Below are 14,409 nucleotides of genomic sequence, written 5' to 3'. Positions count from 1 at the left end.
GCATTTTTTTTTTTGTAAAATCTAGCTTTTGCATCGCCATATTTTGAGAGCTATAATTTTTCCATATTTTGTCCGACAGAGTCATATGACGGCTTGTTTTTTGCAGGATGAGTTGACATTTTTATTGGTACAATTTTCAGGCACTTGACATTTTTTGATCGCTTTCTATTCCGATTTTTGGGAGGCAGAATAAACAAAAACCAGCAATTCCGAATTTGTTTTTATGTTTTTTTTTTAATGCTGTTCCGCATGTGGTAAAATTGATAAGGTAGCTTTATTCTTCGGGTCAGTACGTTTACAGCGGTACCACATTTATATTGTTTTTCTATGTTTTGGTGCTTTTACACAATAAAAGCTATTTTATAGAAAAAAATATTTTTTTGCATCGCTTTATTCTTAGAGCTATAACTTTTTTATTTTTGGCTTATGGAGCTGTATGGCGGCTTATTTTTTGCGGGACAACATCACTTTTTCAGCGGTACCATTTTTATTTATATTCGTCTCTTTGATCGCGTCTTATTCCATTTTTTGTTTGGCGGTATAATGATAAATCATTGTTTTTTGCTTTGTTTTTTATTTATTTATTTTTTTTATTGTGTTCACTAAAGGGGTTGACTAGTGGGACAGTTTTATAGGTCAGGTCGTTCTGGAAATGGCAATAACAAATATGTGTACTTTTATTGTTTGTTTTTTTTTTTTCATAATAATATTTATTGATGGGTACATGATATTTTTATTTTTGGTGGATTATTTTCATTTTATTTTTTTTATATTTTTACTTTTTTTTTTTTCATTTTTTTGGACTTTTATTCTTTGTCCCACTATGGGACTTTCACTTTTTTATTCTGATCGCCTGTATAGCACAGGGATGGAGCACCATCCCTGTGCTATACAGGCTGTCAGCGCTGCAGATGCAGAAGATACTTTGGTCATGCACTGCGCATGACCAAAATATCTTCCTGCTGTCTGGTGACTCGGATGTTGTCATGACGACATCGGGTTGTCATGACAACATCCAGGAAGCCGCTGGAGGCCGGGAGAGGAGGTGAGTATTGCGATCACCTACCCTTGCCCCCTCAATGCTGCGATCGACTTCTATCGCAGCGTTGAGGGGGTTAATGTGCCGGGATTGGTGCGGGACCACTTCCTGCACATAGCACCCGGTGTCAGCTGTGACTATCAGCTGACACCCGGCGGCGATTGCCCCACACCGCTTGTGTGCAGGCGCGATCGCTATATGACCTAATAGTACGTCATTGATCCAATCGGCCCAGGTCACCATGATGTACTATTAGGTCACATGTCAGAAAGGGGTTAAATAATTTAATTTCATTTTGTTGCATGAATTAAGTATTTGTTACAAAAGAAAAACCAAACTTACCATATTTTTCGGACTATAAGATGCACCGGAACATAAGACGCACCTAGGTTTTAGAGGAGGAAAATAAAAAAAAAATGTAAGCAAAAAATGTGGTCATGATGCACTGTTAAGGGGGAGGGGGTCTTCTGCTTGCACTGGTGTAGGGGTAATGTCCCCCAATTCTGACAATATCCCCCATCCTGGTATATATGCCCCCCCCCTTCTTTTTATACGTGGTCCCCATCCCCATCCTTGTATGCCTGGCATCCCTCCATTCATGGAACCCCTCCATCCTGGTTTGCATGGCACCCCTCATCCCTATCCTGGTATGCATGGCACCCCTCATCCCTATCCTAGTATGCTTGGCACCCCTCATCCCTGTCCTGGTATGCATGGCACCCCTCATCCCTGTCCTGGTATGCATGGCACCCCTCATCCCTGTCCTGGTATGCATGGCACCCCTAATCCCTATCCTGGTATGCATGGCACCCCTAATCCCTATCCTGGTATGCATGGCACCCCTAATCCCTATCCTGGTATGCATGGCACCCCTCATCCCTATCCTGGTATGCATGGCACCCCTAATCCCTATCCTGGTATGCATGGCACCCCTAATCCCTATCCTGGTATGCATGGCACCCCTAATCCCTATCCTGGTATGCATGGCTCCCCTAATCCCTATCCTGGTATGCATGGCACCCCTCATCCCTATCCTGGTATGCATGGCACCCCTAATCCCTATCCTGGTATGTATGGCACCCCTAATCCCTATCCTAGCATGCATGGCACCCCTCATCCCTATCCTGGTATGTATGGCACCCTCATCCTTACCCTGGTATGTATGGCCCCCTCATCCTTACCCTGGTATGTATGGCCCCCTCAATATTATCCTGGTATGTATGCCCCCTCATCCTTATCCTAGTATGCATGGTCCCTCTAATCCCCATCATGCTGCACTTAAAAAAAAAATAAACACTCCTACTCAACTCTCTTCTCTCCTCCAGCTATGCGTCCTGTCTGCCCGCACTGATCTCTCCATGTGTGCCACGCATGACGTCACTGCCATGCACGGCTAACAAGGAGAGATCAGTTGCCGGAAGTCACTGCTCCCCACGCCGGGACTGTGTGCGCGGGGAACAGTGACTTCACTCTCCTTCGTAGCCGGCACACAGCAGAGCCGCACTGTGGCTCCTGCTGCTGCTAGCTATCTCCTGTGCCCGCTCATTAAAGGGCATGAATATTCACCCCCTCCCCACGCCCATGGACGTGGAGAGAGGTTGAATATTCATACCCTTTAACAGCTGGCACAGGCGATTCCGGCAGCAGCAGGAGCCGCAGCTACACTGTGTGCTGCTATTAAGGAGCATGAATATTCAGTGCTCCCCACGCCCCATGGGTGTGGGGAGCAGTGAATATCCATTTTCTTTAGCAGCGGGGACAGCGTAGGCTGCAGTAGGCGGCTGCTGCCTCCTGTGCCCCGCTCCTCCACCGCTACCACTCCCCCCACACCCCATATATACATATACACCCCCCAACATTCGTACTATAAGACGCACCCCCCATTTTCCTCCAACATTTTGGAGGAAAAAAGTGCGTCTTATAGTCCGAAAAATACGGTAATATGTGGTATTGAAACATTTGTTTGCAATAACAGAGTTCAGACTTTTCCTGTAGTTCTTGATCAAGTTTGCACACACTGCAGCAGGGATTTTGGCCCACTCCTCCAAACAAATTTCCAGATGTTTCGGGGCTGTCACTGGGCAACATTGAGTTTCAGCTCCCTGCAAAGATTTTCTTTTGGGTTTAGGTCTGAAGACTGGCTAGGTCACTCCAGGACCTTGAAATGCTTTTTACAGAGCCACTCCTTAGTTGCCCTGGCTGTGTGTTTCGGGTCATTGTCATGCTGGAAGATCCAGCCATTTACCATCTTCAATGCTCTTACTAAGGGAAGAAAGTTGTTGGCCAAAATCTTGCGATACATGACCCCATCCATCCTCTCTTCAATTATCGTCAGTGTATCAAGTACTTATTTCCTCACTGTATGTATATTGACATTTATGTAATATTTTTCTTTTCTCCACAGCAACATTATGAATAAGACCCAGGCAGGGTTGCAACGTTAATAACCTACCAATGCAAGACAATACAAACTAGGCCTATTCGCAGATGATAAGATATTATCTCTAGCCGACCCCCTGATTTCATTAAGGGAATTAACTAAAGTATTAAATTCTTTTTCCAAAATTTAATTCTATAAAATTAATCCAGTAAAATCTAAAATGTTAGGGTTTTTTATTGAACCAGAACTAAAAAATATTATTAAAAGAGAAACCCCTTAATCTTTGGAAACCAATAAAATCTCATACCTTGGTATTAATCTTACAAAACCCTTCTGCATCATCTTAGAGGTAAACCTAAATTCCTTGTATAAAGATCTCCACAATAGTATTTCCTACATAGAAAAAATTGATTCTTCTTGGCTTGGTAAACTGATATTTTACAAAATGTCACTACTTCCAAAACTACAGTATATTTTTCGTTCTATTCCACTTTTTATTCCAGATACTTGGATAAACAAGCTTCAAAAGCAGCTAATGTATTTTATATGGGGTGTTAAACATACTAGGATTGCAAAAAAGACCTTATGTAAACATAAAGGAGGAATGAGTATTCCTAATATACGAGTTTACCATCTTACTAACCTGGTTCTTCAAAGTAGAAATTGTTTTTTAGAATCCCAACATAACCCTATTTGGATAGAACTAGAAAGATCATTTAATAACGGCATTCATTTTAAGTCAAGCAGCCTATCGCATCTTTTAGACTTTTATTTGCCAAATCCACTAGATCCAGTAACAAAAACTTTGATTATAGCATGGAAATTTCTGCACAATGCTTCCTGCCAAAAATCCTCAGTATTACCATTAGATTTTATAAATACCATTTCTTTTATAAATGTGGCTATTCCAAACTTCGACTTCAAGCTATGGGAAAGGATAGGCATCACTAACTTAAGCAATGTATTAGGAAATAATAATTTAGACTCCTTTTATACTTTTCAACAACTTAAACAGGAGTTTAATATCCCAGATATAGAATTTTATTCATATCTAGAACTACGAAAATATCTAAGAAGCAATCTTAACTTTCCTATAGGACTTCCCCATATAATATTAAATTTGATCAAGAACCCTGGAATTAAAACAATATGGAATACTAGATATCTCTACAATATATTTAATGAAGATATCTTCTTCTGTAAACATACTTATACTATAAGTTGGGAAAACGATTTTGGATCCTAATTCTCTCTAGACAACTTGGAAAAAAAGCTTTAAAATTTACATATTTACATAATATAAGCGCAAATTTACACGAAACCCACCTCAAAACAATAATGAGATGGTATTACACCCCTGCAAAATTACATAAAATTTTCCCCGAACATTCTGACAGATGTTGGAGAGAATGTGGTTTGAAAGGCAATTTATTTAATATTTTATGGGAATGCCCTCTAATTAAAAATCTATGGAAAGAATCCTTTGATTTAATCAATTAGGTGTGTGGCGAAGAAATCTCTTTCTCGCCACAACTCGCCTTGTTGTCTCTAGATTCAGACACTCTATCATCGAAAATAAGACTAATAGTTAGTTATCCATATTGTTTCAGTCACTAAAGTCCTTATAATTTCTAAATGGAAGCAAATTAATATTCCATCTATTACAGATGTCATTGATAGAATCTCTTCTAATAACGTATTTGAACTCTCATTCGCTATGAGAAGCAACAAATTTCAAAAATATGAATCAGATTGTTTTTTTTGGAATTCCCTCTTTCTTCCTAAAATAATAGTCTCTTCTGCAAACACGAAGTCTGATTTCCAGAAACCTCGTTAATCATCCTTTAAAAATACTTTTATTTGACCTGTTTGTTAATTCGGGCATGCAGTCTCTGTTGACCTTATTTTACTATATTATATGTAATATTTGTGTACTTATCCTTCCCCTATACCATTTCCTTTATCCCCCCACACCCTTGTTTCCCCATACCTTTGTCCTTTAGATAGTTATTTTGTCACATTATTTCATTAATATTTTGTTTGATTATATCCTTCGTGTGTATTGTTCCCCCTCCCTTAAAACTTAATAAAAATAAGTTGATGATGATGAAACGTAAAAAACATTTTATGTTCTATATTCCTGTACCTTTCATGTCTGTGCACACGTTTAATTCTTGTTTGAGAGTGGATTTGGTTCATATAGCCTGCATGAGTGAGTGTATATCACCTAACTAAATCTTTCTGTATTTTCAATTTAATTAATCCTTGGTGATCTATTCCAACAACATCAAGGCAAGAAAGTTACTAATTCTTTATTTTACTATATAACCACTAGCTATTGAACTTGTTCTATGCCCAGATGGCAAGCATTTTTATTGGTATATGGTCCCTCATCCTGTTATGTGCTGTCCCCATCCTGGTATTTGTGCTGCCCCCATCCTGGTATATGTGCTGCCCCCATTCTGGTATATGTGCTGCCTCCATCCTGGTATATGTGTTGCCCCCATCCTGATATTTGTGCTGCCTCCATCCTGATATTTGTGCTGCCCCCATCCTGATATTTGTGCTGCCCCTATCCTGGTGTTTGTAACCCCCATCCTGGTATTTGTGCTTCCCAATCATGTTCCCCCATCCTGTTATGTGCTGCCTCGATCCTATCCTGGTATGCATGGCACCCCCTCATATCAATCATGGTATGCATGGCTCCCCAATCCTGGTATGTATGGCCCCCTCAGCCTTATGTTGGTATGCATGGTACCTCTCATCTCCATCCTGGTATGCATGGCACCCCTCATCCCCCATTCCTGGTATGCATGGCACCCCTCATCCCCAATCCTGGTATGCATGGCACCCCTTATCCCCAATCCTGGTATGCATGGCACCCCTCATCACCAATCCTGGTATGTATGGTACCACTCATCCCTATCCTGGTATGCATGGTACCCCTCATCCCTATCCTTGTATGCATGGCACCCCTCATCCCACAATCCTGGTATGCATGGCACCCCTCATCCCCAATCCTGGTATGTATGGTACCCCTCATCCCTATCCTGGTATGCATGGCACCCCTCATCCTCCAATCCTGGTATGCCTGGCACCCCTCATCCCCAATCCTGGTATGTATGGTACCCCTCATCCCTATCGTGGTATGCATGGCACCCCTCATCCCCAATCCTGGTATGCATGGTACCCCTCATCCCTATCCTGTTATGCATGTTACCCCTCATCCCTATCCTGGTATGTATGGTACCCCTCATCCCCAATCCTGGTATGTATGATACCCCTCATCTCTGTCCAGGTATGTATGGTACCCCTCATCCCTATCCTGGTATGTATGGTAGCTCTCATCCCTATCCTGGTATGCATGACACCCCTCATCCCCCAATCCTGGTATGCATGGCACCCCATCCCTTATCCTGGTTTGTATGGTACCCCTCATCCCTATCCTGGTATGCATGGCACCCCTCATCCCCCAATCCTGGTATGCATGGTACCCCATCCCTTATCCTGGTTTGTATGGTACCCCTTATCCCCAATCCTGGTATGCATGGCACCCCTCATCCCCAATTCTGGTATGTATGATACCCCTCATCCCAATCCTGGTATGCATGGTACCCCTCATCCCTATCCTGGTATGCATGGCAGCCCTCATCCCTATCCTGGTATACATGGCAGCCCTCATCCCTATCCTGGTAAGCATGGTACCCTCTCATTCGTATCCTGGTATGCATGGCCCCTCATTGGTACCCCCTCATCCCTATCCTGGTATGTATGATACCCCATCCCTCATCCTGGTATGCATGGTACCTCCTCATCACTATCCTGGTATGCTGGCCCCGCATCCTGGTATGCATGGCACCCCTTATCCCTATCCTGGTATGCATGGTACACCATCCCTCATCCTGGTATGTAGGATACCCCTCATCCTGGTATGCATGGTGCCCCCTCATCCCCAATCCTGGTATGCATGGCACCCCATCACTCATTCCTGGTATGCATGGTACCCCATTCCTCATCTTGGTATGCATGATGCCCCCTCATCTCCAATCTTGGTATACATGGTACCCCTCATCCCTATCACGCTGCACACACGCAAAAAATAAGCAATTATACTCACCTTTCTTCCTTGTGCTCCAGCGCTGCGTCCCGTTCTCTCGGCGGCCGGGAGAGGAGTGTGGTGCTGGAGTACGCGCGTGCCCATACCATTCTGTCCGGTGCCATTTTGCTGAAGACACACTGGAAATGTGTCTTCAGTAAAATGGCACCGGATAGCGCGCTATGCTCATGCGCCGATTCAGACGCCTCAATCCTGCCCCGGTCTCCGGCGAGAACAGAGGTGCCGCGGCAACACTCCTCCTGGGTAAATATGTAAGTATGGCGCCGGAGATGCATTCTCCTGTCTGGAGCCAGACTGCGCAGGTGCGTCGTGCTTGCACAGTCTATAAAGGGTTTGGACAGTGGAATGCATCTATGATTTTATTATAGATACCCTTGGGAAAAAGCAAATTGAAAACAAAAAAACATTGTTTTTATGTAAATTTAGATGTTTTTGGTTTCTCATCCTCACATTCTTCATCATAAATATTTGTTTGAAAGCTACTTAGCTGTTTAGGGCTTTTTTTGTGGGAGAAATACATTTTTGAAATATCATTTTTGGGAAGATTAATGTTCAACGTATGTAATTGGTATATATTTTTTGTTTACAGAAATTAACTTTTTACCTTAATAGACATGTTAACTGTATTGTAATTTACTTTCAGCTCTTAGCTGTAGAAATAAAGGGGAAAGTAGAATAAGGCTGGCTTAACACTGCTGTTTAGTGTGTACATCTGGAAAGCTCACGATATTACACCCCCTCTTCAGGGCTCCATTAGTCAGGCAAAGGCCAAAAGAGTGTATTTTTGGCCACTGTATTACCATTAGTATACTATGAAAAATTAACTATGGAATAAATTTGTTTTTTAGACTATTTCCATAGAGTGCATCCTGTAAAAAGTATACGTTAAACAGAAACCATTATAGGCTGTGAATTATTGATGTAACTGTATGGCATCTATCACTGACATCTGTTTACTGGACACATCAGGAGTTGTTCAATAACTTTTTGAGTGTTTTGTAAACACCTCTTAAAATGAAATGTGAACATAGCCTAATAAGCTTTAGAACTGCCTATAATTTCATTGTACCACCATGAAATTGAAAATGTATTCTTTTCTTATTTTTATAGAATTGTCATGTTTATTTATTTTATTATTTATGTTTTATATATTTTTTTTGCAGATCATCAGATGTCATTGGCCATCACTTCATGTATACATTGTCTCTAACCTGCTTCTTGCTTTTGGGGCACAGCTCTATACTATATCCAGCAAAGGTAACACAACAATATTAATTATTAGACTAGAACTTTAGTGTTTGACCAGTAATGTTAGTTTAAAGGTAGATCTGCTTAAGGCAAGAAAGCTGTGCATTTTATCTGCGAATTGGCACAAGTGAAATCCTCAGTTGAATACTGTAGCTTGCATGGGCACAAAATTTTAATAAATCTCATCTGCATTCTACAGAATATTTCCTGGCATTCATGGCACCCCATCCCTCATTCTGGTATGCATGGCACCCCTCATCCCAATTCTGACACAAATACCAGGATCCGGGCAGCACATACCAATAAAAATGCTTGCCACTTGGGCGTAGAAAGGGTTCAATTATGTACAGTTATGGCCGAAAGTGTTGGTACCCTTAAAAGTGTTCCAGAAAATGAAGTATTTCTCCCAAAAAATTATTGCAATTACAAATGTTTTGTTACACACGTTTATTTCATTTGTTTGTATGGGAACATCACAGAAAAATAGAGGAAAAAAAGGCAAATTGGACATAATTTCACACAAAACCCCAAAAGTGGTCCAGAAAAAATTGTTGGCACCTTTCCAAAATTTTGGGTAAACATTGTTTCAAGCATATGATGCTCGTTCAAACTCACCTGTAACAAATAACAGGTGTGAGCAATATGAAAATCACACATGAAAGCAGATTAAAAAGGGGAGAAATTGACTCAATCTTTTCATTTTGTGTCTGTGTGCGCCACACAATGCATGGAGAATAGTGACGAGCGAGCGTGCTCGTCCCTGCTAAATACTTGATTGAGCATTATGGTTCTATATTGAATATCACGACTGCTTGAGCGCCATGCTCTAGTCCCCGCCCCACATCTTTTGCGTCTGTTAGACGGCCAATAAACATGTCAAGATTGCCTATCATACTAGGAAGAGGGAAAGGGAGCCCGACTCTAGGGAAATGGAGGCCTCCTTGGTTGATCTAGCGTCACCCTGTCTCTCCTAACATCCCTGTATTGTCTCTTCACCCATCGCCACACGCGTGCCTTGCCCCGTCTTTCCCTGGCGTATGGCTAAGGCTAGGGAAGGGAGAAGATGAGCACTAGTCGATATCCACTAAACACTATAGACAACAAGGGTGGACAAACATGGGAAAATTGCTTAGCTTTAGACGAACCCAGACAAATGCGCCCACGTCCTCAAGCTCCAGAGAGGACAAGGTACTGCTCTTGCTAAAGCCTTCACAAGTACTAATGAATATAGCTGGTACCTCCCTCTGAAACACAGCAGGTATTTATACACCCAGGCAGGGTGTTAATTAGCCAGACGGAGGTAGCCGCTGGGTCCTAGAGACAGCCTCTAAGAAGATGTCTGTAATGCCAAACGTAGAGATCTCTTGCAACTGTCTGTCACCTCTGACTCACCCATGACACATACACAGTAATGCCACTGCCATGTTGACTGCTGACATTAGTGTGATTGGCCAACCGCATCGCGTCATCTGGTTTTATACTCGATTGAGTGACGAGCGTACCCGAACACCCCGTTGCTGGATCGAATATCAAGCGGTGGCGAGCATGCTCGCTCATCACTACTGAAGAACAGAAAGAGGAGAAGAGAACTGTCTGAGGACTTGAGAACCAAAATTGTTGAATATTATCAACAATTTCATGGTTACAAGTCCATCGTCAGAGATCTTGATGTTCCTTTTTCCACGGTGCATAACATAATCAAGAAGTTTACATCTCATGCAACTGTAGCTAATCTCCCTGGACGTGGATAGCAGAGAATAATTGATGCAAGGTTACAAAGCAGGATAGTCTGGATGTGGGATAAGCTGCCCCAATAACGTTCCAAAGAAATTGAAGCTGTCCTGCGGGCTCAGGGTTCATCAGTGTCAGTGCAAACTAGCGCTATGACATAAAACCCAGGAGGACCCCACTGTTGACACAGAGACATAAAAAAGCTATAATAAGGAACCAACTAAAGAACAAAAAAAACCCTGAAAATTAACTTTTAATACATGAACAATAATAGATTTCCTAAAGGAGAAAAAATGTGGCGCTATCTAATCGTAATAAGATTTGATCAGTTAAAAGGGTGAGGATAAGAAATTGCGCACCTGATGCGGTTGTGCAAACAGAGGCACAACTCCAGCTTTAAGTATGGATGAATTTGCAAAAGACTTCGGCCGACCTGGTGAGGTGGGATTGAACCCTGAGACAGGTGTATCCCACAACGAGGATTCCAAAAAGGAGAACCAGGTGATGGCGCTGTCTTTGCCACCAAGTGAGATCAAGGTGCAGGAACTTCAGGTTGCTTGTAAGTGAAATTGTTTTATTCACACTAATATAAAACAAATAAAAACTATATACACAACGCCTGAAGAAGGCTGCAAACAGCCGAAACGCGTTGTCTATATAGTTTTTATTTGTTTTATATTAGTGTGAATAAAACAATTTTACTTACAAGCAACCTGAAGTTCCTGCACCTTGATCTCACTTGGTGGCAAAGACCGCACCATCACCTGGTTGTCCTTTTTAACTTTTAATATATAGCTTTTAAGTGTGTGTGTGTGTGTGTGTGTGTGTGTGTGTGTGTGTGTATATATATATGTACACAGTACAGGCCAAAAGTTTGGACACACCTCATTTAAAGATTTTTCTGTATTTTCATGACTTTGAAAATTGTACATTCACACTGAAGGCATCAAAACTATGAATTAACACATGTGGAATTATATACTTAGCAAAAAAAGTGTGAAACAACTGAAAATATGTCTTATATTCTAGGTTCTTCAAAGTAGCCACCTTTTGCTTTGATGACTGCTTTGCACACTCTTGGCATTCTCTTGATGAGCTTCAAGAGGTAGTCACCGGAAATGGTTTTCACATCACAGGTGTGCCCTGTCAGGTTTAATAAGTGGGATTTCTTGCCTTATAAATGGGGTTGGGACCATCAGTTGTGTTGTGCAGAAGTCTGGTGGATACACAGCTGATAGTCCTAATGAATAGACTGTTAGAATTTGTATTATGGCAAGAAAAACGCAGCTAAGTAAAGAAAAACGAGTGGCCATCATTTCTTTAAGAAATGAAGGTCAGTCAGTTCGAAAAATTGGGCAAACTTTGAAAGTGTCCCCAAGTGCAGTTGCAAGAACCATGAAGCGCTACAAATAAACTGGCTCACATGAGGTCCGCCCCAGGAAAGGAAGACCAAGAGTCACCTCTGCTTCTGAGGATACGTCACAAGCCTCAGAAATCGCAGGTTAACAGCAGCTCAGATTAGAGACCAGGTCAATGCCACACAGAGTTCTAGGAGCAGACACATCTCTACAACAGCTGTTAAGAGGAGACTTTGTGCAGCAGGCCTTCATGGTAAAATAGCTGCTAGGAAACCACTGCTAAGGACAGGCAACAAGCAGAAGAGACTTGTTTGGGCTAAAGAACACAAGGAATGGACATTAGACCAGTGGAAATCTGTGCTTTGGTCTGATGAGTACAAATTTGAGATCTTTAGTTCCAACCACCGTGTCTTTGTGCGACGCAGAAAAGGTGAACGGATGGACTCTACATGCCTGGTTTCCACCGTGGAGCATGGAGGAGGAGGTGTGATGGTGTGGGGGTGCTTTGCTGATGACACTGTTGGGGATTTATTCAAAATTGAAGGCATACTGAACCAGCATGGCTACCACAGCATCTTGCAGCGGCGTGCTATTCCATCCGGTTTGCGTTTAGTTGGACCATCATTTATTTTTCTACAGGACAATGACCCCAAACACACCTCCAGACTGTGTAAGGGCTATTTGACAAAGAGGGAGAGTGATGGGGTGCTACGCCAGATGACCTGGCCTCCACAGTCACCAGACCTGAACCCAATCGAGATGGTTTGGGGTGAGCTGGACCGCAGAGTGAAGGCAAAAGGGCCAACAACTGCCAAGCATCTCTGGGAACTCCTTCAAGATTGTTGGAAGACCATTTCCCGTGACTACCTCTTGAAGCTCATCAAGAGAATGCCAAGAGTGTGCAAAACAGTCATCAAAGCAAAAGGTGACTACTTTGAAGAACCTAGAATATAAGACATATTTTCAGTTGTTTCACACTTTTTTGTTAAGTATATAATTCCACATGTGTTAATTCATAGTTTTGATGCCTTCAGTGTGAATGTACAATTTGCAAGGTCATGAAAATACAGAAAAATCTTTAAATGAGAAGGTGTGTCCAAACGTTTGGTCTGTACTGTGTGTGTGTATATATATATATATATATATATATATATATATATATATATATATATATATATATATCTCTATATATATATATATATATACAGACAAAACTCTTAAACAGGGGAATTATATGGGTTTTATTAATAGTATCATGGTACAGTATACATAGAATGGTTAACAAACCTTAATATATGGAGAAAAGCATGACTTGTCTAAGCGATGGATATCGCCGACTTTCTTAAAGCACTGCTTCACGCAGTTTCCAATTGTCCAGAGAGGACTGATGACGGTCTTGTATTGACTGAGACGTCTTATTCATTCTGGATGTTCCACATGTAATAAAATTCTCCTATTTTGAACACAATTAGCAAGTGCCAGGTATCTTTTGCATATAACAAACCCTAGTAGGCCCTCTAGATCTGTTCACCTGACTGCCTGTGGAGATTGGCACCTTAATAATTTGACATGGTGCCCCCGCTCATCGTCGGCATTCCCTGAAAACCTCTACTGTTCCCTATATTAGACACACACACATATATAGGAAATAAATATGGCCGCATGGTAAATTTTGTGCTTCTATGATTCTGAGAGTGTACATAATTGTTTAGTAAAGAAATAAACATATTTTATATAACAATGAACACTAGTTCTCATGTAACAAATCCTTAGACAGTATAATTAGAATAAAGTGCATCTGTGCTTAAATCTTCCCCATAAAAATGCTAGACTGCAGTTTGCCAAAATGTACATTTGTTACGGGAGGGTTTCAGATTTAAAAGGGAGAAGACTTCCTACATGAAGGAGCTGCTTGCGCAGATACACACCCTGGAGCAGGAACATAAACGTGATCTAGCTAGTGCAACCCTTATCAAGCTAAAAAAGGTAAGAGAGGACTTGAAAAAATTAATAGATCAAGGTTTTACCAAATACAGGGAAAGATTGCAGGTTTTTTTTATGAGTGTGCTGACAAGTGTGGGGGCCTGTTGGCTAGAAGTATCCACCCAAGAAACCCCAATATCTTTATACCCTCTATTCGCAATACCGGAGGGGTAGAGGTAAATGAATCAGGTCAGATTGCTCGGTCATTCAGGGACTATTATGAAGCGCTCTATAACATCACGGGCCACTGTGCAGACCTGTCCCTCACACGTGAACAGATGAAAATAGATCAATATATCAGAGAGACTGCCCTTCCCTCGTTATCGGCTGACCTCAGGGAGACCCTGGATTTGCCTTTTAGTGAGGAGAAGCTTACGCGAGCGATCAAAATGTCCCCAACTAATAAAAGTCCTGGCCCAGACGGTTACACAGCCAAATTTTACAAATTACTAGCCCCCCAATTAACGTCCTTTTTGACAAAAGTGTTTAACAAGGGTTCCTCAGCGCACCCATTTCCTGATCAGACTCTGGAGGCCCATATTTTGCTCATTCC

General features: G+C 41.8%; 1 protein-coding gene across 2 annotated transcripts in view; it reads left to right on the top strand.

Annotated features, from left to right (window-relative positions):
• The window catches only part of PGAP1 (post-GPI attachment to proteins inositol deacylase 1), a 1,100,814-nt gene that overhangs the window by 682,368 nt on the left and 404,037 nt on the right, over positions 1-14,409 (top strand). For both annotated transcript variants that reach the window (XM_073647815.1, XM_073647814.1), the window contains one exon: positions 8,700-8,793. In XM_073647815.1, the coding sequence (XP_073503916.1) occupies positions 8,700-8,793 (94 nt within the window). The remainder of the gene's footprint in view (positions 1-8,699; positions 8,794-14,409) is intronic.

The sequence above is a fragment of the Phyllobates terribilis genome, unplaced genomic scaffold, assembly GCF_046119375.1.
Source record: "Phyllobates terribilis strain yellow unplaced genomic scaffold, ASM4611937v1 Scaffold_9__5_contigs__length_417890890, whole genome shotgun sequence".
In the NCBI taxonomy this organism is placed as follows: domain Eukaryota; kingdom Metazoa; phylum Chordata; class Amphibia; order Anura; family Dendrobatidae; genus Phyllobates; species Phyllobates terribilis.
Note: the sequence above shows the minus strand (reverse complement) of the source record. Positions and strands in the feature narration are given on the sequence as shown.